We start from the raw sequence: 26,269 nt of genomic DNA on the forward strand, positions 1-26,269 counted from the left end.
TGAACCTGGTTACACCCACTGGCTTTCAAGCTAATGACAGGTACTGTTACTTCCTGGTTTGGAACTGCAGCTTTGTAAACTGTTTTTACTTAGATATATGCCAAATTAAAAAAAAAAACAAAAAAAACATATTTTGGCAGTGGAGTGTCCCTTTAAAAGGCATGAATAACGTTTTTAAATCAAACATGCAAAGTATCTAAAGGATGAAAATGTGGCCTGCCGTATTATTACCTATTTGCAGTAATATATAGGGATGGAATGAAGAAGAAGAGAAATTTGCTTTGTACACTTTTAACTTTAATTCTAGACCAAGAAGGAAGGTCAGTAAGGCTTTACAGGCTAAGTTTGAAACCAATCAAATGCAAGTAAACCATGTATACCCAATTTTGGCAGTGAAGGCGTTAAAAAAAACACTGTTACTTGCTCTAGTGTTGGCAATACATAGAATATGGTGGAGAGGTTTTGTGCCACCACTGATCTCGCAACTGATGAATAGAGAGATATTAGAGCACCCAGGCAGTAATTAGGCAAACGTAACTGCTTTTAACCCATACAAAAAAATATTCAAAATAATAAAAATAATTTGAATTTTTAGAGATTTCCCCAATGAATCTGTATTACACCTTACAAGGGATACTCCAGGCACATTTTTCACCAGCATGCACACTGTACATTGTTAGCAAATGTTCAATTGAGAGGACGTAATGAGTGCAGAGCTGTATGGTCATTGCTAAACATGCCTGGTGCTTTCGTATACAAGTAAATCATGTCCATTATAACCTCCGCTGACATCCACTAAAGTCAATAGGCACCCGTACGGCTCCACTGTGCATGCATAAGATGCTCTCATTCATTTCCGTGGGGTTAGAAGCGGACATCATTGAATGTATGTAAGAAAGAAGTTCCATATTTTTTATATATTTTTGCAATGTATTTTTTAATGACGGCATATTTGAATTCATTATATAAATAAAATGAATTTTAGAAAGGTGACAAACCACTCCTTGGAGCTTCCCTTTAAATGCTAGTTTGTCAGGGAACTCTTATTTTACAGTACTATGTTATAGGAAATATGTATCACAGTGAATATGGAATATTTTGAATGTAAACTTTACATATGAATGAAAAAGCTAGCATTTATAGGTATTACATTTTTCGATATATGTGTTTTTTGCCTCATATTAACTACTTTTGGCTTATGTGTACCCTGTATTTAGTAAGTTAGTTAATTGTCCACAAATTACAATATTTCTGGCAGGAGAAAATATGAGGAACTTTTTTTTTTTTAATGCATTTTGACACGTGTGTCATAAGAACATCACAAAAATACAGGCAGAGTGGAAGCAAAAAAACCTATACTGGAAGTGTGTAGCAAACTTTACACTATATACATTTTCATTAAATCAGGTATTAATCTCACCAGAGAGCCAACTCATATGAATTCCAGAACAACAGAAAATAAATATATTGTATTTGCAATTGATCAAGCAACATGTTTATACATTAGCTTTTATATCACAATGCTGTGTAACAGCATTTATTTTAATTTACAAAGAACAAAAAAAACAAAAAAAAACAAAGATATTTAACTATCAAGAAAATCTAAACATATTGCTCTTCAATACACTTTTGTAGACAATGAGACTTAGTAAACGTCAGTAAACTGCAGCTTTATCCTAGGCAGAATGTGGCTACAAAATTTTGTTGTAAATAATCCATTCAAGTAAGTCATTGGAAGTGTTTAGCGTGCTGCTACAATGAAAGCACTATCAAGATGCTATATACAATTCCCGTACAAAGCATCATGGGAAGTCCTTTGCTATAGAAGCCAAACAATTGGCTAACCTCACTTACTCTCACTATCCAGTTCCAGGTCCCATGCATGTTGCAATTACATTTGAAGAATGAGGACACAAACAAAATAAAAAATAGATGGAAGTTGGAGTCAAATACTGATTTTGAGTTTCTCGTTGTATGTCCGTTGTGCCATTTTTAGTTTTCTATAGCACTATACTTCCCTTTTTGATTCATTTCACTTTTCTCTTTATCTACGAATCTCTGGGCATGTTACAAAGTGCAGGCTTGCTTGACTGTCAAACATCATTATTACAATGGCACCATTCCATTTAATAACTGTGCCCTCATTTCTTGGATACTGTTCATTATTTTCTTCTGATGACCAGCAAGAGTAACACCAAATCTCCTCAGATCTCTGAAAAGGAAAAACACAAAAGGCAAAGTCAGTTTCCAAAAGGGAATAGACCCCAGCGTATCGCTCTCACTTCCTTAATTATGTTTTATTTTCATGTTTTCAGCACAAAGATGCTATCTAAAATAGAAAGGATTATGGTAGAGCCACTCCAAATTGAAAAAGGAGAGGCGCTATTAATTCAGATCATTAAATAACACATCATACCTTTCAATATGCCGGATTGTTAATGGTCTTATTAACTCTCATAGACGGAACTGCAGTGTATAAACTCAGTAACACTAGCTTCCCATTAACATAATAATATAGATAAACCCTCCATAGGGGGTACACTACTAACTGAGTACAAGAGAAAAATACAGCTTCGAAGAGCTAAAGAGCCACTTTGCAATATGAATTCAATGGTTTTATGACTTTAAATGGCATAAGGCAGCAGCTGTACCAACTGTTTAAAATGTAAAATAAAGGATGTATGGTGTGAGCTGCTGCAATGCTTTTATTTAATTGAGTTTGGTTTTCAAGTGGTATTAACCATTTGTGTAATCAAGGGGCCAGTCTGCTATTCATTTTTGTTCCTAAATATTTAAACCAAAGTGAAAGGAAAGGAAAGGAAAGGAAGGGGTTTCTATTTGCTACTAACGGGTTCCCAACGTTATTTGTGGAGCTTCTACGTCTCATCTCTTCTCCATAAATGGGAAGGGGAGGTAGAGGAGGGAAGGGAAAAGGAATGGTAGGTAGAGGAGGGAAGGGAAAGTTAGGGGAGGGGAGGTAGAGGAGGGAAGGGAAGGGAAAAGGAAGGGTAGGTAGAGGAGGGAAGGGAAAGTTAGGGGAGGGGAGGTAGAGGAGGGAAGGGAAAGGTAGGAGAGGGAAAGGTGGGAAAGGGAAAGGGAGAGAAAAGGAATTTACTCTTCACTGAATTTTCCGCATCAGCAGCACATCAAATACTGCCAAACTGCTAGATGTTGAAAATGCATTCAACATAGTTTTTGGTGGAGGGTACATGTCCTTGATTACTAAATTAAAATTAATGATTACAATGACATAGACTAGGCTGCAATAATTTACACTTGTCCAGTAATGCTGATGAACTCAACTTCAAGTCACTCCCTGTTAGTGAGCATCTTATTAACTTAATGGAATCATAATCCAGGCATGACCAGCTATGAGAAATGCTGCATCAGTGATCCAGTAATGGCCCATACATTTGCATAACAAATTAAATCATCTTTGTGTCATATATTCTAACTCTCAATGACGTTGAGAAATTTGCCAGTCTGTGAAAACGATGACAACATATGTGATGTGATATTATGCCAGTAGCACTAAAAGAGATATAAATTAATTAATATATTATTAATTTTATTCACAGGTCAAGTAACTATTTAATAAACATATAATATATAAATCTAGATTTGTTTTTACTCACCTCATCTTTTCTCTTTGGAGCAGCACAGGTCTCATTATTCATGTACTGATTTATTTCCTCAATAGCCCCCCCCCCAACCCCCCGCTAAAACAATATATATATGTAATAAGGAAAACATTATAAGGAGCATAAGGAATTTATTTTATAGCTAAGTAGAAGGTCGAGGTTTGCACATATGAAATGAATCCTTCAAAACTTCTCCCTCATTTCTGTCTTCATTCTAAAGTGTCTACAATTTCTGTGAATGTGTAAATATATTATATATGCCACATGATATAAGTGTAATAATATATTAGTAGATGCTCTCCTAGATATACTGAATGAGCATTCTTAGTAAAACACGTTATATGTAAAAATATATGTATAAAAATATATATAAAAATATGTGTTTAGTTATAGGACTTGCATGTTTTCATGTAATTCTAAGGTTGTTACTTACTCCAAAGTCATTTGGGTCACTGCATCCATTGAATTAAATCCATTTTCCACAAAAGTATCAGTGTATCTTGTCATTTTGATGGCCTCAAGCCATTCATTTACTGATCGGTAGGCACCATTTCCAAGAGGACTATGTTCAACTAACAGATTTGAAACCCTGTAATGATAAAATACATGTGAACACAAATTTAATACATGACCTCACAGGCCTTAAAATTAGTTAAAAATATAGCAGTCGTTGGTCAAAAACCCCACAATGCTGTTTTTTAGGATGTCTAACAGAAGCATCATATTATTGTTAGGATATTTACAACCCTCTGTCTTTCTGATATATATTTTATTATTTTATTGCACGTGTTTTAGCTTTGGGTCAGACAAGTGGGCTCTGGGCCTTGTGGTTTGAAGAGACCCCTGAACTGTGTTTGGGGCAGACAATATGTGTCTGTATGTGTGTTAGTATGTATCTGTACATACAACATGTGTAATAGTATTGGTCGGGAAGTATGGTAATATGTTAGTGTGTCTGCACATGTTATTGTCTTTGTATATGTTTTAACGCATGTGTAAGTGTGTTTTTTGTATGTGCTTTAAGTGTGTTACGTGTGTTATGTGATGTGTTTATAAATGCCTGATTCATAAAACTATTGATGTCAATGGAGTTGCGGGAAACAGAGTCTACATCTCTTTGTGATGATCGGTAATGCTGCAAATGTTCTCCTGGTTGCAGGTGTACATGATGGCACACCTCACAACTTCAAGAGCCTTCATTTGTCACATTAATATATTGCATGCTCAACATGAGCATTACAATCCACACCGAGATACTATGTATGAGTTTCAAGGCCATCCATTTGTACTTTCCCCCCAGGCAAAAAGTTGCCGGTCCTCCCCTGCACAAGGGCATGTTTATGTCACCCATTTAGTCAAATTCAGAAAAGGTCATTAAATGAATGCTGCCAAAAGAATACTGGATTTTTATCAGTCAGTTTGTATTTGAATTTATCTTTTTTTTAGCAAAGATATTTTGATATTTTTTAATATATCTATTGTTAATATATATGATATATATTTTTATATTAAAAAAATATATTATTAAAGTTTATTTAAAAAATATTAAATTATTAGAAAAACATATCCAAAAATTTAAAATATAGACCTATGTCAGATGCCCTTGTGCATGTGTGTGTGTGTGTGTCCCCCTCACCTTAACAAAGTGCTTGCAATGATCAAGAATTGGGCAAGAAAGAAAAATCAATATCAAGGATTGGTGTGGAAAAAGAATCCCCTCCAGTCATAGTCTATTTACTAGACTAGTTAGTAATTAATATTATTGTCTGCACCCAAAGAAGCCTTCATTCCCATGTTGCAGACATTTCATGGTATGATTATTGCCATGCCACATTTATTTAACATAAGATGTAATGAGGTGATAAATTGGTAATGTCACTTTTACTGCTTCAGTACATGCAATATCAGGCACTCTCCTGTTCCAATCCCTAGATCCTGTTCCAATCCTTAAATGAATGGGGTGGGGAAGCACACTCCATCAAGGTGTTTATATAGTGAGGCATTTCATTATTGACACATAATCCGTGTCAGTTCCAGTGGTCTGCATATATTTTACACTATAGTGTGCACTGTGCAGGGTTTCTTTTGGCTTTTTGATTCATTTTGGGAATCGGCAACCATGTACTGAAGCACAACTGTGAGAAAGTGTGGTGTGAAAAGATAACAAATGCACAAGTTTCTATACATTAAATTAAGACTCACATCACCATAACCACTACGGCACACTGCCGTGGGTATAGTGCCCAAAGTGCCCTGACATCCCCCCATTTAAATGGTCAGACCATTGTAGTGAACAGCTTACACTTTAAGTCTTAGCATAGGAGAGTTATTTAGCAGAAGCACATTATGGGTACATATTGGATAATGTATATGTGAGAGGATTTCAGAAATGTAATTTATTTATAACACTGATTACTATTATCTGTAACTTCAATATTTAGTAACTGATTTTTTTAAATATTTTTCTGTCCATTGAAAATGTTTGTCTCTGTTTCCATTAAATAATGTGCTACCTATGCTTACAAAAATACTTCCCAGAACACCCAAAATACTTGCAAAACTGTTCTGTAGTAAAGAGGTTAATGGACATTGTATATATTTTTATGTTCATTGAAGTACATTGTATGTTTATTGTTAATTAAACACAGGACACAAAAATATATTTACAACCATTAACATAATTAATAACAAACTCAAGACAAAAGACAGGTAACTACATCAATATACACTGATACACAGAAAAGGAGACCCTTGAGACAAGGGGATCCTGAAAAGCAGCTCTGGACACAGAAAAGGCACTTGCTCCTGACGACGGCGTGTATCCACGCTGAAACGTGCGTCGAGCGTTTACTTTTTTCTTCTTTATGTTTATTTTTCACTTTTCTAGGTAGCACTTAGGCAGTTAGTATGTGGTGATTTCTTGAGTTATCCAGGTTCAGATTTTTAGGACAGCCTGCCTTCGGTCCTGGTGGTTGTTATCCACGAGCAGTATTACTTAGGCGGCATTTTGAGAGCTGGGATCCTCCTTTCTATTATTGCCTATGTTGAGCAATTATTTACTTCTACTCTGTAAGAAGCTGTGCATTTAGGAGGTTTGGGGGACTGTATAGGGTTATTTTTTACCCTTTTTCCTTTCCCCTACCTATTTTTTCTCTCTGCCTTTCCTGTTACCTGGCATTCAAGTGCCTTTTCTGTGTCCAGAGCTGCTTTTCAGGATCCCCTTGTTTCAAGGGTCTCCTTTTCTGTGTATTCTTTCTGGGTCACCCCCTACTCTGCGGCTCTGAGGTAGGCCATTTTTAGGACTATTTCCAATGCTTTGCATGTGCTTTTTGTGAAGCTTTGTATCTACCCTATTAATATTTCTCTCTGTATACACTGATACACTCCTGACAAATCTCTCCCATCCCCCCCCCCAAAAAAAAAATTAAACTCAACATTTTTCAGTTTAGGTGGAGCCTCTTATGGTCTTGGCCTACACCAGGGTGTCTAAAATGCAGATCCCCAAATGTGGTAGAACTACAACTCCCATAATGCTTTGTATTCATTTAAAATACCTTTGGAATGACTTTGCATCATGGAAGCTGTAGTTTAAAAACATCTGGGAATCTACCTTTTGGACACCCCTGTCCTACACGATATGATATATGCTGTTTGGAAGCAGATTGTAATATCTATATGATAGCAGTATCAGATATCTAAGTAAATTAAATTTTATCTTTATTACTCATGTTGAAATGTGTTTTTGAGCAATATGCTGTCTACATTCTTTTCATCCTTCAGTCACCTGTTTGATGCATTGACAAGTGTCTTCAAACTGCTAGGATTACGGATCAACTTGTCCAACATACTGACGATTTCTTCAAACTTGGGCCTGCTGTTTCGGTCTTTTTGCCAGCAATCCAACATAAGCTGATAAAGAGCAGCAGGACAATCCATGGGACTTGGCAAACGGTAACCCTCCTCAACAGCTTTTATTACCTTGCAAAAGCAAATTAATCATATTTCAGACACTTGAATTTTAAATAACACGTTTAGCTAAGGGAAGACATACTGGTAGACAAATGAGGAATGTCACAGGATGGAAATAAACACTGTGCAAAACCACTGAATTTAACATTTCATTTAACTCGACGCCAGGTGAGATGAGCAGTCAATCTGGAACAAAGATGACTTTATAGTCTCACAGCAGTACATGAAAATTTGGTGCGTATATTAAATCATAATTATATTGCTTATCGCATTTATTTTTTTGAAGGAAATTTTCCATAAATTTCTCAACAAACTGTGGATCTTCTTGTAATGCTGTAAAGTAGAACAAGCACATTTGCTTATTTATTGACCAGCAATCTGTTCTCGCATAAACTTATTTTGAAGGCAACCTTTTCTGTAGGAACATGATGACGTCACAGTCACAAAATCACAATCACAAAATGAAATTATGCTTTCATAACTCCCAACATTGAGAGATATCTAATCAAGACACAGGTGGGCCTTCTGGAGATGTGTAACCAGTGACAGAATTTAACTGAAGGGGTGTGTGAGCCTGGTGCCAATCACTCCAGACTCACAGACAACTTCAAAGCTTGCCCCCTGTGTTGCTGAAGTGCCACATGGTCCTATTACCTCCTTTACAGCACGTATGCATCTAATGATGCGTGTGCACTGCGCATGCCCGATGACCACATCTGGGGACACCAGTGAAAAAAAACTGGACCCAAGCAAGAACAGACCCTTAAATTGGGACTGTCCTGCCAAAAATGGAACAGTTGGGAGGCCTGTGCATTTCACAAAATATTTAGGGCTGCATTGCATTATAAAACAGACACTTATAGAGTTATTCCCAACATAATTGGCAAGAGCTCACCAGGAAATTTAAATTTCAGGGACAAAATAGCTGAGCTGGTAATTGAATTGACTTGGAGATTTTTTACACTTGGGCTATTTTGACCTAAATTTTGATATGCAATGGTGAATTACAGACAAAACGCAGTTTAATACATAATTCTGTAAAATATCTGTGACCTTTGCAAGAAGGGATATATTAAAGGAGATGCATTATTAAACACATTGCAGATGCTGAAAAAAACAAGTAACTAAAACCTGGTGAAAAAAACTAAAATGTACTTTTTTGGGACTGACATCCAACAGTTAACAGTCTCTATTATTAGCAGTATAGGAAATACACATTATTAGCACTAAAAGAAACCTATTAAGATTTAAGTATACTTTGTGATCAATAAAACACATGATGGGCATCTACTACATGTTGGCTTTGTATTAAATGAATTAAAAATAATGGATGGCATACTAAACCACAGTACAATCCCATTTCATGCATTTATTGTACTGTCTGTAAATAATTGTTTCATAGTATCTTCCCAAAATGAACTAAAATCCTATAATACGCACACCAGGTAACTTATTACCCAGGATTTTGTTCAGTAATAATCCACATTGATAAAGCACATCACAGGATGTTCCATTTTTCACTCGTTACAGCTATGTAATTCATGAAATCATTAAGGAGTAGGTTTCTACTCAGAGGTTCTGGTCTGTCATTATACCATCAATGAGCCATACTTCGGGTTTCCTGTCAATCAACTGGCTGATATTCAGGGACGACTTTACAAAATGTTTTTGTACTGTGTTAAGCAGCCTATAAAAGGCATAATCTATTATAGGATGATCTATCTATTACTGCGTTGTGGGTCCAAAGTGATGCTCATTCATTTCATTGGATCATTTTGAAAGTGAAGATAGAAATCACAGCACAGTTGCAGTAAAATGATTGTTTAATCCACCATACAAAAAGAGAGTAAACATTCTTCCTCTAATAGCAGCAATAATGAGAAGAGTTACAGAAATTGACTGCAATTACTCTAAATCAGCAACAGACAATTTCACAAAATCGTATTTTTGAATTTTGGTAAATGTAAAGGCCGTCATAGATAAATTAGCTATTGCTTGGAACTTCGCAGTGCTTTACAATTTTTCACTGGGGATATACAACAGCAAATAATTGACAAGCAAAATAATATCAACACACAAGAGAGGCAAAATGGACCACACTCAGAAGAAGAAGACTAATGTGGCAGAGAGGAGCAGATGGGAGGCCTGGTGTTAAAGGGGGAAATTGTTCAGGATGAGTTCAGCTTTCTTACAAAAATTATTTTAAAAGGACATCTTAAAGGCTGCAAGAGCTAGGTCCTTGGGAAGTCTTGTAGGTAAGAATTATAGATAGAAGAATGAATAAAGGTAAAGAGGAGGTCAGAGGTTGGAGATGGTGGAGAAATTATAAGTTTGTTTCAGTAATGTGAATGACATTGTGGAAGGTATGGAAAACAATGTAAGGATTGTCAACGAAGCAAGGTGTGATCAGATTGCTGGGTGCAGAAGATAAGCCTGGCAGATGCATTTATTACAGACTGCAATGGAGCTGTGTGGGTTTTGGAGAGGCCCATTAAGTTTGAGTTGGAAAAATCAATATTAATAATGAATTTATTTTGTTTGTTTTTCGTTAATGTTCATTTTTAAAGCTATTTAGAGAAATTATATAGTTTGTTTGGTTTGATTGTGATTGCTTCTCTGATATTTCAATTGCCAGAAAAGGTAAGAATACTACTAGTTATTTGTTTCACAAACAACAGTCAAAGAAAATTAGACCAAGTTCCTATTAATTATAATATAATGAATACTACATTTCAAGAAGCTCAAAACTTTGCTCACCTGTATTATTGTTTATCAAAACACAGTCTCATTGATAATGGGACCTGCCAGATTAACAAGGAATCTAGAGAAATAAATCCCATTGTGATTGGATTCCCACTCATTCTAGTGTATTCATTTCACAACTTAGTGTTATAGAATACAGATTACTTAAAATTGATATAATTCATTTTCCCAAAAAGTATTAAAGGGAGAAATAATTCATTGAAAGTCATAGTATAAATCCCCAATATATAGCTTTTAAAGGATTTGTCAATTGGACACAAATGTGCATTTGATCAGACAGTCAATGTCTGAAATATCTTTTTAGATAAAAAATAATATTAAAAAGTAAAAAGACATGGATCAATTCTAAAATCCTCTTTTATATTCTTAATCTCAATGGGAATCAAATGAAATATTAAATTATACAAGGTCAACAGGCTTGGTTTTATGAAAGAAAGAATGAAGGGATTATGTTTTGGTCACGAGGGGGATCTGGGTGTTTTTTTAATTAAAATCGCTTTGAAAAATATTTGATGACATCTATCACTTGATCTGTTAAGAGCATTAGGCAGACACGTAGACAAATGTTATTTTAACATCTGGAGATGTTTGCCACAGCTTTAGAAGAAGGCTTACTCTGATACGAGCACCACATTGACATCAGCCTGTTGCATAGAGTATGGAGTCAGTTTGCTGAATATACTATAATTTTATAATATTAAAAATTAGCACATTGTAATACCGAAGGTAATAGTTTGATGTTGCTCAAATTTTTCTCAGTGGCATTTATGAGGGTGCTTTAATTGAACAAAGGGCTTATTTTTATTTATGTTTTGCTTTTTGGATTATTCATCCTTGTTAACCCCTTAAGACCGCAGCCAAATGTACAAGTTGTGATCCAAAAAAAACGTAAACAAAACCTGGCATTTGCGCTATATGTCTGTCCAACCGTAATTCACCTCTTTCATATTAAATGCACCCACACTTATTATATATCATTTTATTCAGGGGAAACAGGGCTTTCATTTAACATCAAATATTTAGGTATGGAACATAACTTAATATGAATACAATATAAAAAAAGAGAGAAAATAAGATTTTTTTTAAATTTTCTTAGTTCTATGTGACATTCTAACTGTGAATGTCATAATACTGTTTGCTTTTACTGCAATAAAATACACATATTTGTATTCAGCGATGTCTCACGTGTAAAACAGTACCCCCTATGTACAGGTTTTATGGTGTTTTTGGGAAGTTACAGGGTCAAATAAAGCATGTTACACTTTTCAGTTTTTTCACATTGAAATTTGCCAGTTTGGTTACGTTGCCTTTGAGACTGTATGGTAGCCCAGGAATGAGAATTACCCCCATGATGGCATACCATTTGCAAAAGTAGACAACCCAAGGTATTGCAAATGGGGTATGTCCAGTCTTTTTTAGTAGCCACTTGGTCACAAACACTAGCCAAAGTTAACGTTAATATTTGTTTGTGTGTGAAAAATGCAAAAAACGAATTTGAAAGCCAATTTTGGCCAGTGTTTGTGACTAAGTGGCTACTAAAAAAGACTGAACATACCCCATTTCCAATACCTTGGGTTGTCTACTTTTGCAAATGGTATGCCATTATGGAGGTAATTCTTATTTCTGGGCTACTAAACGGTCTCAAAGCCAACGTAACCAATCTGGCAAGCCTTATGTTTGACTCTGTAACTTTTGAAAACACCCTAAAACCTGTACATGAGGGGTAATGTTATACTCAGGAGACTTTGCTGAACACAAATATTTGTGTTTAAAAACAGTAAAAAGTATTACAGCAAAAATATCGTCAGTGTAAGTGCCGTTTGTGTGCGAAAAATGCAATAAATTTCACTTTCCCTGACGATATCATTGTTGTAATACATTTTACGGGTTTGAAACACAAATATTTGTGTTCAGCGATGTCTCCCGAGTAAAACAGTACCCCCCATGTACAGGTTTTATAGTGTCTTGGAAAGTTATAGGGTTAAATATAGTGCTAGCAAATTAAATTCCCTATACTTTCGGCCTGGGTTGTTAGGCAGGTCCCGCTAATTGTAATTAATTAGGATACCTAATTATGTAAAATTATTACATAAATATATATGTAAAATTATTATATATCCACGTGTGTGGATATATATATGTATATATATATGTATATAATTTTTTTACAATTATTTTTATTTATATATAGGTATACATATAGTGATGTATACGTATATACTTAGGTATATACATATATATATTATTTCGTTCTACGTGTATTTTGATATCAATATATATATATTAATATCAAAATACAGTTAGAACGAAATTACACACATATATATATTTTTAATTATTTTTTTTTAATTTTTTAATTTATTTTTTTAACTTATTTATATTTTTTTATTATAAAATATATATATATATATATAATTATAATTATGTATATATTTAATCAATATCCTTCTACGTGTATTTTGATATTAATATATATATAATTATATATATATAAATATTAAAATACACTTAGTGTGTGTGTATATATATATATATATATATATATATATATATATACTTAGATCATATATATAATATATATATATCAATGATCTAAGTATATTTGATGTGTAACTGTAATTTATTTATTTTTTTAACTAATATTTTATTTTTATTACAGGAGAGGGGCAGAGACAGTGTCAGCCAGTGATTTTACATCACTGGCTGACACACAGGATCAGTGATCACAGTGACAGGCTGTCACTGTGATCACCTCCTGCAGATCACGGTAATTGGCCACAGGGGGAGTGCCTGGGTGGCCAGGCATGCCCCCCACCGTGATCTGCAGGGGGATCCTGCCTGGAGTTACTATGGGTCAGCCAATAGGCTGACACATAGTAACTCTGATCGCAGTGACAGGCTGTCACTGCGATCAGATCGCAGGGAGAGGCTGTCTCTGCATTCAGATCACAGAGACAGCCTCTCACTGCGATCATACTCTGCAGATCGCGGTCACTGACCGCAGGGGGACTGCCTGGGGGGCCAGGCATGTGCCCCGACCGCGATCTGCAGATTAAAAATGCCGCGGCTCCATGTGTCAGCCGATTTTAAAATCGGCTGACACATGGTAAATACCGATCGCAGTGACAGCCTGTCACTGCGATCGGAAGCTGCAGACCGCGGTCCCCAGGCAGGCATGCCCCCCGACCGCGATCTGCAGCGGCCATGTGCCGCCGGCCACGTGGGGGGTAAGACCGCCCAGGACGTACTATGCCGTCCTGCGGCGTTTAGAGCCGCCCAAATAAGGACGGCATAGTACATCCTGCGGTCTTAAGGGGTTAAACAAACAAACAGAACTTGATGTGCACTTTTTGTATGGAGGCTCTTTTTACATGACCCATATAACACATTGAACAAATGAACATTAACGAAAAACAAACAAAATAAATTCATTATTAATATTGATTTTTCCAACTCAAACTTAATGGGCCTCTCCAAAACCCACACAGCTCCATTGCAGTCTGTAATAAATGCATCTGCCAGGCTTATCTTCTGCACCCAGCAATCTGATCACACCTTGCTTTGTTGACAATCCTTACATTGTTTTCCATACCTTCCACAATGTCATTCACATTACTGAAACAAACTTATAATTTCTCCACCATCTCCAACCTCTGATCTAGTGACCTCCTCTTTACCTTTATTCATTCTTCTATCTATAATTCTTACCTACAAGACTTTTATCTAGAACGATGTTGACTATAAGTTTTATCTTTTGCCGTTGTTTAAAGCGTTGACAAAAGATTATATTTGATGCGCTTTTTTATCAGAGTAAAAAAGATAAAAATGCATTTAATGAAATGTATGAAAAAAAACAGTCATAACTGTAAACCAACTGACATATATTGTATATAAAAAAAAATCAATTTAGCAACATTTTACAAGTCATTTCAAGGTAAGTAATGATAGGTGAAAAATAACAGTTAAAGTAGAATTGCCGTTATATATCTGTACTTTATTTTCCTACTTTGCAATGGGAAGCCCGGAGCTAGGACAGGGTTAATCTCCAACATTATCTTTAGTCACTGTTCCCAGCATGTAACTTGTCTCCCAGAAATGCACATTTATTTCTACCCCATTACCTCACAACATGCATCTGAGTCGCTTTCACTGACACTGCTATGGGCACAGGCACACCGTTTTACAAACCCCACCTAATGTGCAGGCAACATATAATATCAGATGATATGTACATTTACACCTTTTTACCAAGCTATTCTTTCATTGTGCCTTCTGGGTTTACAGCACTGGCGATTTGTTTTGATCACTTATTGATCACTTGGTTCATAGTGATTTTCTTTGATATGCTGTGGTTAACCTTGGGCAATGAAAGATGTTATTGACTGCTATTCCCAATCTGTTTAGCCATCTGCTGCTCCAAGGGTCCAGATAGAAATAAGCCTCATTCTTGTGCCGTTTGCTATAATTTAATTTTGCAGTAGTTCATTAATGTATTTTCTTCTGGTTTGCTTCAGTTCACAGCATTTTGCATTTCTGCGGCAATTAGTTTAATCTTGAATGTATAAGTATACTATGTCGCCAAGTCCGATCGGAGGTGCAGTGATTGTCAGAGTGTGTACAGACTTGTACCTCGCGCTAGCAGTTTTTCCATAGTTCAAAGGGGTTTAGTGGCTTGTGTTTCCTATTACTATTAGTTCATTCATTTACCTAAAAATGATCTGGTTCCTTTTGCATCTTTCTGCGGACGTAAGTCTTATTTAATTAGCTCCCCAAATGCTTTGATACCGTTAGAAAAGCTTTCAAAGTGAAATATCTACAGAAGTAGTAGAAGTACTATAAACTTCTAGATTTTTTGCAGATAAATAAGTTAGTACGTTTTTTCTAATAGTATTAAATCATTTGGAATGCTTATTAAATGTGGGCCTTAAAAAGTAGGACGAGAGCATTTAACTCTCAAATAATATAAAAACAAATATGCAATATGCAAAATTTACCCTTGGGGCAAACAATAGTGAAAAAAGGGGAATTAATAATAGTAATAAATTACCCCTTCAAAGGTAGTGTGAAGACTCCTCTATGTCTTCGTAAATACAGATAAAAATATAAATACACAACCTAAAATATATAAGACAAAGAGAGACCTACACTATTGTGGTCTCTCTTTGTCTTATATATTTTAGGTTGTGTATTTTATATTTTCAACTCTCACATAAGACATAAACCATAGTGATACTCTCCCAAGAGAATGGAGAAACCTAATCACCTGAGTAAAGATGAGACCCTTGAAAAAATGGAAGTTTGTACAGCAAGGGTGAGGGATAGAAGTATCAGCATAAGATGTATTGTATATGCAAAGACATGCAACACACCTAAATATTCAGCAGTATTCTGTGGATGCTACCAGAATGTAAAATCTCCTATATTGAAAAGTAGTTGCTTTGATAAAGAAAATAATGTATTTTAAGTAGTCCTGGTGACTTTTAATATCATTCTGTACTACATCAACATAACTGTATATCCACTCACATCACTAGAAGGGTTTCTAGTAGGATAGGAACAGAGCGAGGATTGGGCTACCTACTACCAGGACCAGAAGGACCAGAAGGTAAGATGACAGGTTCAAATACCTGTTCAAATATTCAGGTCATAGATTGCACTTCTGTTGGGGTAACCTAACAATTTCATTTTTCCGATGCTGACAAAATCAAAACTACATAGTGGACATTAGTAACATAAATAACCATATCAAAATTATAACAATGAGAGACAATCTCAATGTATCCGTCTTGGTAAAACATTTTAATTAAAACAATTGGTAGAAGTTAGCAAAATTGCCAGCAAATGTATGGAGTAAATATTTATATACTTGAGTATTGCCTCCACCTCTACCAATATTGTTATGAGTAAACCATCTCATGTACTTAGAATGCCACCTCGTATTAGGCACACAGTGATGGTGTATTATGCAGACTAGTGCACCTGTTTACAGACTGCAAAGAGGAATAAACTGATGGCTATATCTATGGGGGGAAAATGCAGATTCTAGATTTTAAAGAAAGCTAGTTAACATTATGCAAACACTACATTTTATTATCTAAAAAGCATTACAGTGCCATTTTTTTGCATGACAAGTGTTCTTTGAATATTACTATGGCAGATGCTGTGTCAATCAACCAAGCAAGCTGCTAACTCCTACCTTAACAACTGTAAGTGAATGCCATATTTGTACAATATTCATAATTTGACAGAGAGGAAAGAATCATCAAAATAGTTGTAGTGTTTCCAGTTCTCTAATTCATATTGTTTGTCGTTATATTATTTCATTAACACAATGGTTCTTGGAAATTCTACAGTGTATAAACAGTTCCCTCGATTGATTCAGAGAAATGCTCTCGCAATCAGTATCAGCATCTGATTAGGTGATCAGTTTTAGTACATCTGATGCGTGAAGGTACCGTACATTTCTTATTCTAGACAAGCTAATTACATTTAGAAACATGTTTCAGCATCTTTAATTATGGTTTGATTTGGTGATGACGCAGTGTGTAATAAAGCGTTGCACTGATTTATGGGCATTGTTATTGCATAAAAAAAGAGGTTGCAATCAGTTCAACTGTGATTCTTCCAGCTGGAAGAGAAAACTTGCCTATTTTCATGGCTTGGAATTTGTTCTCTATATGCAACATTTACGTAACACTTCTGAGTGGATTTTACCACTAATTTGTTATCCATTCAATATACATTGCATATATATAATGTACAAAACATGCATGTAAATAAACCATTCCTAATAATTGGATATTCAACTCTTAATGTCTCTCTGCAGCATATGAAGTGACTGATAAATCACGTAAAATTTCTTATATCTAATTGAGATCAATACGATGACAAATGTGTTCTCCTGATCTGAAGCTCTCTATGGGAAAAAAAAATATAAAAGTAGGTATATAATATTTAATAATAGTGGTGAGTGGATATGCACAGTAATACCAATGTATGGCATAGGATCCAAACTTCAAGGGAATAGTTTGCATACTTTGCTTTTTGGGGATGACTCAAAGACCTGAACAAAAGCATGGACATTTGGACATCTAATCAGATGAACTGTTCAGAACGTTATATCCCACCACTGTTAGTTTCTCAGGGTTTTCCATGCTCGCAGCAAAATAAGTAATATCTAACATATACATCTATCTTTAATGGTAAATAATGCACAATGATTGTGTTTTGTTGAGATATGAACATGACTGGACATATGGGCAGATCAAAAGAGTGAAAGACAAAGAAATAGAAAGAAAGAGACCAAAAGACAGAATTGTATAAATATGAGTGTGCGTTTGTATGTATGACTATGTGTATTCTTGTATGTATGTGCAGCAAAAATTATACAAAGCACTTACATCCTGATTTGTCATCTCCCAGTACGGCCTTTCTCCATAGGACATGACTTCCCACATGACTATTCCATAGCTCCAGACATCACTTGCAGAGGTAAACTTCCGAAAAGCAATGGCTTCAGGAGCTGTCCATCGGATGGGTATCTTCCCTCCCTAGACGGGTAGGTGGACAAAACTTTTATTTCATTTTTTAGTTATATATTTGTCATAGATAAACACTGCACTGCCTCAGAAACATTTATCTTTTATAATAAAAGGTAACAAAAATGGTTTGAAATCCACGTTTACATTATGTGTGAATATACACCCTAAAATACGCTTAAATAATAGATCACAAAAAAATTCTCAATTAAATGGTCTGTGTGAAGTGGTCCTATCATTTTAACCCTGTAATGTAAAATGTTGCAGTTTAGTAGAAAGTGCAATGTTTACATTACTGGGTTAAATACATTTCTAGTGATTGTCTTTCTGACAGCCACTATAGGCATTTCCTCCTCCAGAACTGAGTGGAACTCAGTCCTAGAATTTGATGCTGCTAAGAGCATTTGAATGGCCAGACATTTCTAGTTCCAACCCATTGCTTCTCTATGAGTACTGTGAACGGACAGTTTGACATAGTTTAACCTCCTTGAAACATTTTTTATTTCTCTTCCAATTTTGACTTTCGTATATATATACTCCTTTGCTTATTAATTATGATTCATTATCTAAATTATTATTACAATATGCTAATAAGGAAATAAACAATTGCATATAAAGATAATGAAACTGAGTTGTTTTAATACATTGATGGCAGTAACAATCAAAACTGTAAGGAACGTGAATATTCTGTAAAATCTCAAATAAGATTTGACATTGACAATAGGAATTATATTTAAAAGTGCATACGGTTTAATGTAAAGTGTTTTTTTTTTTTGGCTTCTATGGCGTGCAAGATGTGGATTAGAGATAGGTTCCTTCGCAAGGCAGCCTGATTGATGGATGTTGTAACGGCACCCCGGGCATAAAAGGGGTTAAACGCCGTTTAGAGGATTTTCCCCTTCCAGATACACAGGCAGCTACCAAAGACACCAATCTGCCGAACAGGAAACCATATGAATGCCGTAAACAGCTGAACCGGAACCATACGAATGCTGTAAACAGCCGAATAGGAAAAACCATACGAATATGTTTACACTCCTAGCAGTCAAACTGGAACAGCATACAATAAAACCCCCAAGAATGAGTCAAGCAGGAACAGACAGAGCTGTGGCTTTATTGTTCTTATATACACATTCTTACACATTAGTACCACCCACAGGGTTTTGTAAAACCACCGATAAACACGTATAACCGATAAACCGATTACACAATGGGTTAATGTAATTATCACAGGCAGGAAAATACACAGTTTTACACAATATTCATAACTTTAAAAGTATGCATCACATTCACATAAACTTACATTTTCAACATCAGCATACTCCAAATACAAACATACGTCAAATTCATACAAATTTGTCCAGTGGGTCAAAAGTTAGATCGAAGTCCTTTGTGACCAAATGAAGCATGGCTTTTCTGCCCAAAACCAGTTCCACAGAGTCTTCTATCCTGGAGATAATTGGGAAGTAATCCAATTAACTCCGAGGACAGAGGCAAAACTCCATTAGCCACATGGTAGCAAAAGACAATAAAATACATAAAAATATATAACTGTGCAGCTATTGCATAAAACAGGTACATTCAACATATCCCCAGATAGCTTATATCTGAGCGCACATTACTACTGAATGGCGCTGAGATCACATAAATACAATTCAATTGCCATGGAGCCAAAGTCTTTCACATAGTCTTTCATTATACGAATGGGATATCTGGGGTATCACTGTTCAAATAGGGCAAGTACCGAATGACCCGGCTTTCGTGTCTCTGCAGGGGAAAATCAAGTGTTTCAACATGGGGCCATAGTCTAAAGGCAGCAGGCGGGCAACCAGACTCCTCCAATGCACAGTGGCGAGATTGGTCTCGTCACAGATGTAGAATAGATTAGATAATAGATAATTTCCTCATGCAAAACTTGACCAACCACTCATATACAAGGTGATTGGGGTGGATGGCAGACTTCTTCTTAAAGGGCAAACAGAACTTGTTGGCAACAGGTTAATCTATATTGAAAATACTATATAGAATCATTCACACAAAAAAAACTCACAACTGAATTGCAAGACTGAATCCAAAACAGTCCAGCTGAGTCAATTTTCAGTTAAAGCTGTTTAACCCCTTAAGGACACATGACATGTGTGACATATCATGATTCCCTTTTATTCCAGAAGTTTGGTCCTTAAGGGGTTACTGAATAAACTTCTATCTAACTTACATGAAAAGAGGCAAATACATGGCTTTATTACCTATGCGGATCACATTTAGCTAGGATCCTTTAGCCACAAAACATGGCTTTTAATGTCAATACATGGAATATGAACCATATGAACTAAAATTAGTATTCAACTGACTCACCCATGTCATCATAAGATTAATGTGATTTGCATAGTATGCCAGCTATGTCATAACAGTCATGTATATGATTTAAATACAAATAAAACAGATTGCTACTTAAAGTGCTTTAGAGTTATAAAGATGTATTAAAACTATAAAGATGTCTTACCCTGGTTGTATATGCTGCTTCAGGATCATCTTCCAAAACCCGGGACAGGCCAAAATCTGAAACTTTACATACTAAATTACTATTTATGAGAATATTCCTTGCCGCTAGGTCCCGGTGTACATATCCCATGTCAGAAAGATACTTCATGCCAGATGCAATTCCTCTTAACATTCCCACCAGCTGAATTACAGTGAATTGGCCATCATTTTTCTGCAGAAAAAAAAGAACTTTCCATCACTCAAATCATCAGTTTACATGTTTCTTAGAATTTGTGTTTTGTCCCTCTCACATTGATAAAAAAGAATCCATGGAAACTGATATCTGAAAATTTGTACAGATATGCAGGACTCCATCACTTTTGATATGGAAAACCCTAAACCTACATGTCCAAAATATGGGGCCAAGCAAGTAGAAATTAGCATTGCTCTTTTATTATATATTCATTATACCTCTAATGTTGGCATTAATTATTCAACAGAAATATTGTATTTCCAATTATCATTAATTATCATAATCAAATCTAATGGATTCTATCGAATTGCATAAGTGTAGACGATAAACATTGAAGTTAGTGGGACAACTGCTATTCAAGTACAAGAGATAACCCTATCATATGTTATAGACTTTAGCCCTACATCCTTCTATTCTCAACCACACCATCTTCCAGTGGAATCCCTTGTAAGAAGTACTAAAACACAAGGGATATCATCACCAAAACCATGATTTAACTGTTGCCTTATAGCTTACATACAGACATTCAATTACATAATTTATACTTATCCAAAATAGATCACTTTTGCTCTAGTTATAATATATATTGACATGTGGAATCCACCGACAGGTTGGACCCACAAACAAAAACATTGTTGCTTACTTACTCAAGATTTAAAATAGAAAAGTAAATTATTATTTGACTATACAAATGTATTACCAACATTTATTTCAATTTTAAAATTAAAAATACAACAATAGAATGGTAGAATACTAAAACAGTTTCAATATGCAAAGAGATATATGCCTAATTTAGTAAATGTAGAGCTGAAAAAAAATCTGAAACGTACCTTTAGAAATGTATCAAGTGAACCATTTTCCATGTATTCTGTTACAATCATTACTGGCTTACCTATGGTAAACAAAAATTTAGAAAAAGTAATTCTTAGTATTTCTAAAGCTTACATTTTTATTTGATTTCAATAGATTTATGTTATGTTTACAAATGTTATATTTACAATCTGAATTTAAAGTTTCTTATGGACTGAAACTAACAATGGCATAGACATATGTTTGGTATATGGACCATGAGTAGCTCACTCATACCTGAAAAATGGGAAGTTAAAACGTGAACTTTACTACAGCTTTCAGATATTTTCCAGTTACCCCCATAATGCTCCTTCGGGAGACAGAACCTTGTCAAGCACAATGTTACGTCTTTCTGACCTGCTGAATTCTGTAGGAATTACCTGCTAATGCATTTGGTGTTTAGAAACATAGAAACATAGTTCTTGCTGAGTTCCTTTGATAACAAAAGTATCTGTTTAAGTCAGGGTCTTCATGAATTTGACCAATAAAACATTATGTTTTCCACCACCCCATCCGACCATGCTATGATATTTTTTTTGCTGCTTAACACAATAATCATAACTTATGACTTGAAGAATGGATGCAGTACTAATCTGACTATTTAGCAGTCTATGGCCAATTTGCATAAAATCACAGATATGCCATCCAAACATATCTACAATTTATCATTTGCATTTAAGTCAGCCAATGCAGATGACAAGCACTAAGTTAATATACTGCAACATTTTTATTCAAAACGTAAAACTATCCTCATGTGAAGATGTCTTTATCAAATGTTAAAATACCAAATAAAATGAAGCACTCTTTCTCTCATTTGAAAAACTAGTTGTATCGTAAATTAATTGTATCAGAATAATACAAACACACTACAAATACTGAAGAGACAAAGCAACATAGGTAGATTAAACAGCCTTAGGTACTAAGGCAAGGCTTTTAAGAAAAAAAAATGCCTTAAAACAATATAATATATAAAATGTTTTTTTTCCAAGAAATTCCCATCATTTGAACTCATCCCAAAAAAGGCCACCATCACTGAATTTCATTTGTGGTTCATATTTCCTCATCCGTGTACGACAGTTTGAAAGTAATTGCTGTGCACATTAGAACTGGATCAGGAAGCATGAAATTAAAGACACAAATAACATAGTAAATTAGGCGTTACATTAAGAGTTAAGCGGCAGCATTAACAAGATCATAAGGAAAATATTACAATAAAATGGAAAGATCATTTAAATTTACATGGAATAGTAAAAGAACACCATATAAAATGTTTCAGCTTTAAAAACTAAAGTCTATAAATTATATAAGTGATATATATATATATATATATATATATATATATACACTGAACAAAATTATAAACGCAACACTTTTGTTTTTGCTTCCATTTTTCATGAGCTGAACTCAAGATCTAAGACTTTTTTATGTACACAAAAGTCCTATTTCTCTCAAATATTGTTCACTAATCTGTCTAAATCTATGTTAGTGACCACTTCTCCTTTGCCGAGATAATCCATCCACCTCACAAGTGTTGCATATCAAGATGCTGATTAGACAGCATGATTATTGCAAAGGTGTGCCTTAGGCTGGCCACAATAAAAGGCCATTCTAAAATTTGCAGTTTTACTGTATTGTGAGGGCCCAGGGGTCCCGAAACCCAGTCAGTTTCTGGTGTGACCACCATTTGCCTTACGCAGTGCAACACATCTCCTTCGCATTCAGTTGATCAGGTTGTTGATTGTGGCATGTGGAACGTTGGTCCACTCCTCTTCAATGGCTGTGTGAAGTTGCTGGATATTGGCAGGACCTGGAACATGCTGTGGTATAAGTCGATCCTGAGCATCCCAAACATGTCCAGTGAGTATGTTGGCCATGCAAGAACAGGGATGTTTTCACCTTCCAGGAATTGTGTACAGATCCTTGTGTGTTGTGTATGTATGTATGTATGTATATGCCACAACATTAAAATCACCTGCCTAATATTATGTAGATTCCCCCTTATGCTGCCAAAACAAGTCTGAGGCATCCACACATGTCCTGAAAGTTGCTAGGTGGGGCTTCAATTAATAATATTTGTTGTTCCAGCACATCCCACAGACTTTCAATTGCACTGAGAGCTGAACAATTTGGAGACCAAGACAACACCTTTAACTCTTTGCCCTCAAAACATTCCTAAACAATTTTTTCAGGTTGCATTTTCCTGCTGAAAAAGGCCACTGCCATCTGGGTGCCCGATGGCCATGATAGGGTTTAGGTTGTCTGCCACAACTTCTAGAAAGGTGGTACGTGCCAAATTAAAATCCACATGAATGCCAGGACCCAAGGTTTCCCAGCAGAACATTATCCAGGGTATAACACTGCCTTTGCAGACCAGCCTTCTTCCCATAGTGCATCATGGTACCATCTCTTCCCCAGATACACAAATCACATGCACCTAGCCATCCATCTGATCTAAAGAAAAATGTGATTCATAAGATCAGGGACTTTCTGCGGATGACAGAAGTCATTATGTGCACTCTACAAAATACAGAATCCAGTGCACACGCTTATTCACTAAACAATGATTTCAAATCTTAGAGATTGTAATAGTTTTCTTTAAAAACACCTCACCTAGGCAAAAAATAATCGGGGTTTAGTTACATTATCTGATCATATATTGCATAAGCCTGCCACACCGTCAATATACCCCATTCTTGGCAGGTCCTACTCTAGCAGCCTAATGCTTGCTCTTATGAGATTAATCCACTTACTTGTGAAATCTTTCCTTACTGGGACTCTCTGCAAGTCAAGGCTAAATAGGGTCCTGGAATGAGGCACCTGTGACAGGGAGGGGTGCAAAACCAAGGAGTTGGCCTGGGCTCCCAAATATATAAAAGAAACCAAGAGGGCTGCACTCACCTGAACATGCATACATTATAGGGCGCTGCACCATGTGGCAGGCTTATGCAATATATGATCATATAATGTAACTAAACCTCAATTTTTTTTTGCCCAGGTGAGGTGTTTTTAGAGAAAACTATTACAGTCTCTAAGATTTGAAATCATTGTTTAGTGAATAAGCGAGTGCACTGGATTCTGGATTTTGTATATTTTGGCCCCAGCAGCACCCTATAATGTATGCATGTTCAGGTGAGTGTAGCCCTCTTGGTTTCTATTATGTGCACTCTGACCATTCTATGACTACACAGACCCATACACAGCAAACTTATATGCAATGTGTGTTCTAACACCTTTTTATCTTGACCAGCATTTTACAGCAATTTGAACTACAGTAGCTCTTCTTTGTGATCGGCGCAAATGAGCTAGCCTTTGCTCCCCACGTGCATCAATGAGTCCTGGGCGGCCATGACTTTGAAACAGGTTCACCCGTGCTTCCATGCACCATTTTTGGTAGGTACTAACCACTGCATACCAGGAATACTTTCCTATGGACGCTGGCGTCTTCTCACTGTGATTTTCACAGTAAGAAGGGCGCAAGTGCCTCTAGCGGCTGTCAATGAGACAGCCACTAGAGGCTGGATTAACCCTAATATAAACATAGCAGTTTCTCTGAAACTGCTGTTTATAGAAAAAAGGGTTAATCCTAGAGGGACCAGGCACCCAGACCACTTCATTAAGCTGAAGTGGTCTGGGTGCCTATAGTGGTCCTTTAATGTCAAAAAAGGATTGGATCTTAAAGGGTAAGACTCAACACATTACCACTCACAACACTCCACCACTCATATTATTTCATTGCAACTTTAAACTTTGCCCAAAACTGCTAAAAGATGGATTTTGTGAATACAATCACGTGCATGTCTAAAATCTCATTTTGTTGGGATTCGAGTGAAACAATGAAGATAACATTATTAGTTACATACTTTTTGTCACTACACCCTCCAAGTGGATGATGTTTGGGTGATCAAACTGGCCCATAATGCTTGCTTCACCCAAGAAATCTCTCCTCTGCTTATCAGTGTATCCAACTTTAAGAGTCTTGATTGCAACAGGAAACTCTCTTTTCCCAGGAAGTTTAATTCGTCCACTGCAAACTTCCCCAAATTCACCTGCACCAAAAAAATTCAGTGAGTCATTAGCAAAAAAACAAAAAACAAAACAATGACAGAAAATATCCAAAAATGGTTAATTGGTCACACCATCTGACCATAACATGTTGAGTCCTCCATCTACATAAATGTATTCTTCTTGCAATACTTTCACCACATTATTATAATCCACATTATTTTTTTTTGCTCAAGAAGACAGTTATACATTGTTTATGTGTCTCAGGATAATTGCACTGTTCCTCCTTAAATGTGAATGTGAGTTAAATGCCACTTATCCCCACTTGTCATATGTTCGGGCTTAAATTTTAACCACTTGCATTATTAAGTATTATGAATTTCCTATTTCATAAATTACAATTTTGAGCTGTTTTAGTATTCAGTTGTATTAATTTACAATTATTATATTGTAATCTTATTTCATATTCTTATTTTTCATCTTGAACCTACTCTACTTGTAGGAATGATAAGACAGCAAAGAAAGTACCACAGATGATAACCATTATATTGCCATTGCCTTAACAGATTTAGAGAATTAATAAATACACCATAAAAATGCCAGGGTGGCAGGTACAATGGTGGAGATAGGGGAGTTATAATAGTAATAATAATAGTTTTGTTCTAAGGATATCAAGGAGTTAGCAAACCAGTGTTTTGGCTTCATTCAGGCAGACAAAATGTTACATAGTCAACGGATTTTCGAATGCACAGCCCATTTCCTTTTCTCTATAA

At 35.7% G+C, this 26,269-nt stretch overlaps 1 protein-coding gene across 1 annotated transcript in view; it reads right to left on the bottom strand.

Annotated features, from left to right (window-relative positions):
- Positions 1-1,620: 1,620 nt before the first annotated feature.
- EPHA5 (EPH receptor A5) overlaps positions 1,621-26,269 on the bottom strand; it is a 260,679-nt gene continuing 236,030 nt past the window's right edge. The window contains exons 11-17 of the mRNA XM_063458735.1: positions 25,355-25,540; positions 21,476-21,537; positions 20,415-20,624; positions 17,774-17,923; positions 7,426-7,619; positions 4,075-4,230; positions 1,621-2,212 (exon numbers count right to left, since the gene is read on the bottom strand). Coding sequence (XP_063314805.1) covers positions 2,107-2,212; positions 4,075-4,230; positions 7,426-7,619; positions 17,774-17,923; positions 20,415-20,624; positions 21,476-21,537; positions 25,355-25,540 — 1,064 coding nt within the window. The 3' untranslated portion in view covers positions 1,621-2,106. The remainder of the gene's footprint in view (positions 2,213-4,074; positions 4,231-7,425; positions 7,620-17,773; positions 17,924-20,414; positions 20,625-21,475; positions 21,538-25,354; positions 25,541-26,269) is intronic.

This window comes from Pelobates fuscus, chromosome 6 (assembly GCF_036172605.1).
Source record: "Pelobates fuscus isolate aPelFus1 chromosome 6, aPelFus1.pri, whole genome shotgun sequence".
Classification (NCBI taxonomy): domain Eukaryota; kingdom Metazoa; phylum Chordata; class Amphibia; order Anura; family Pelobatidae; genus Pelobates; species Pelobates fuscus.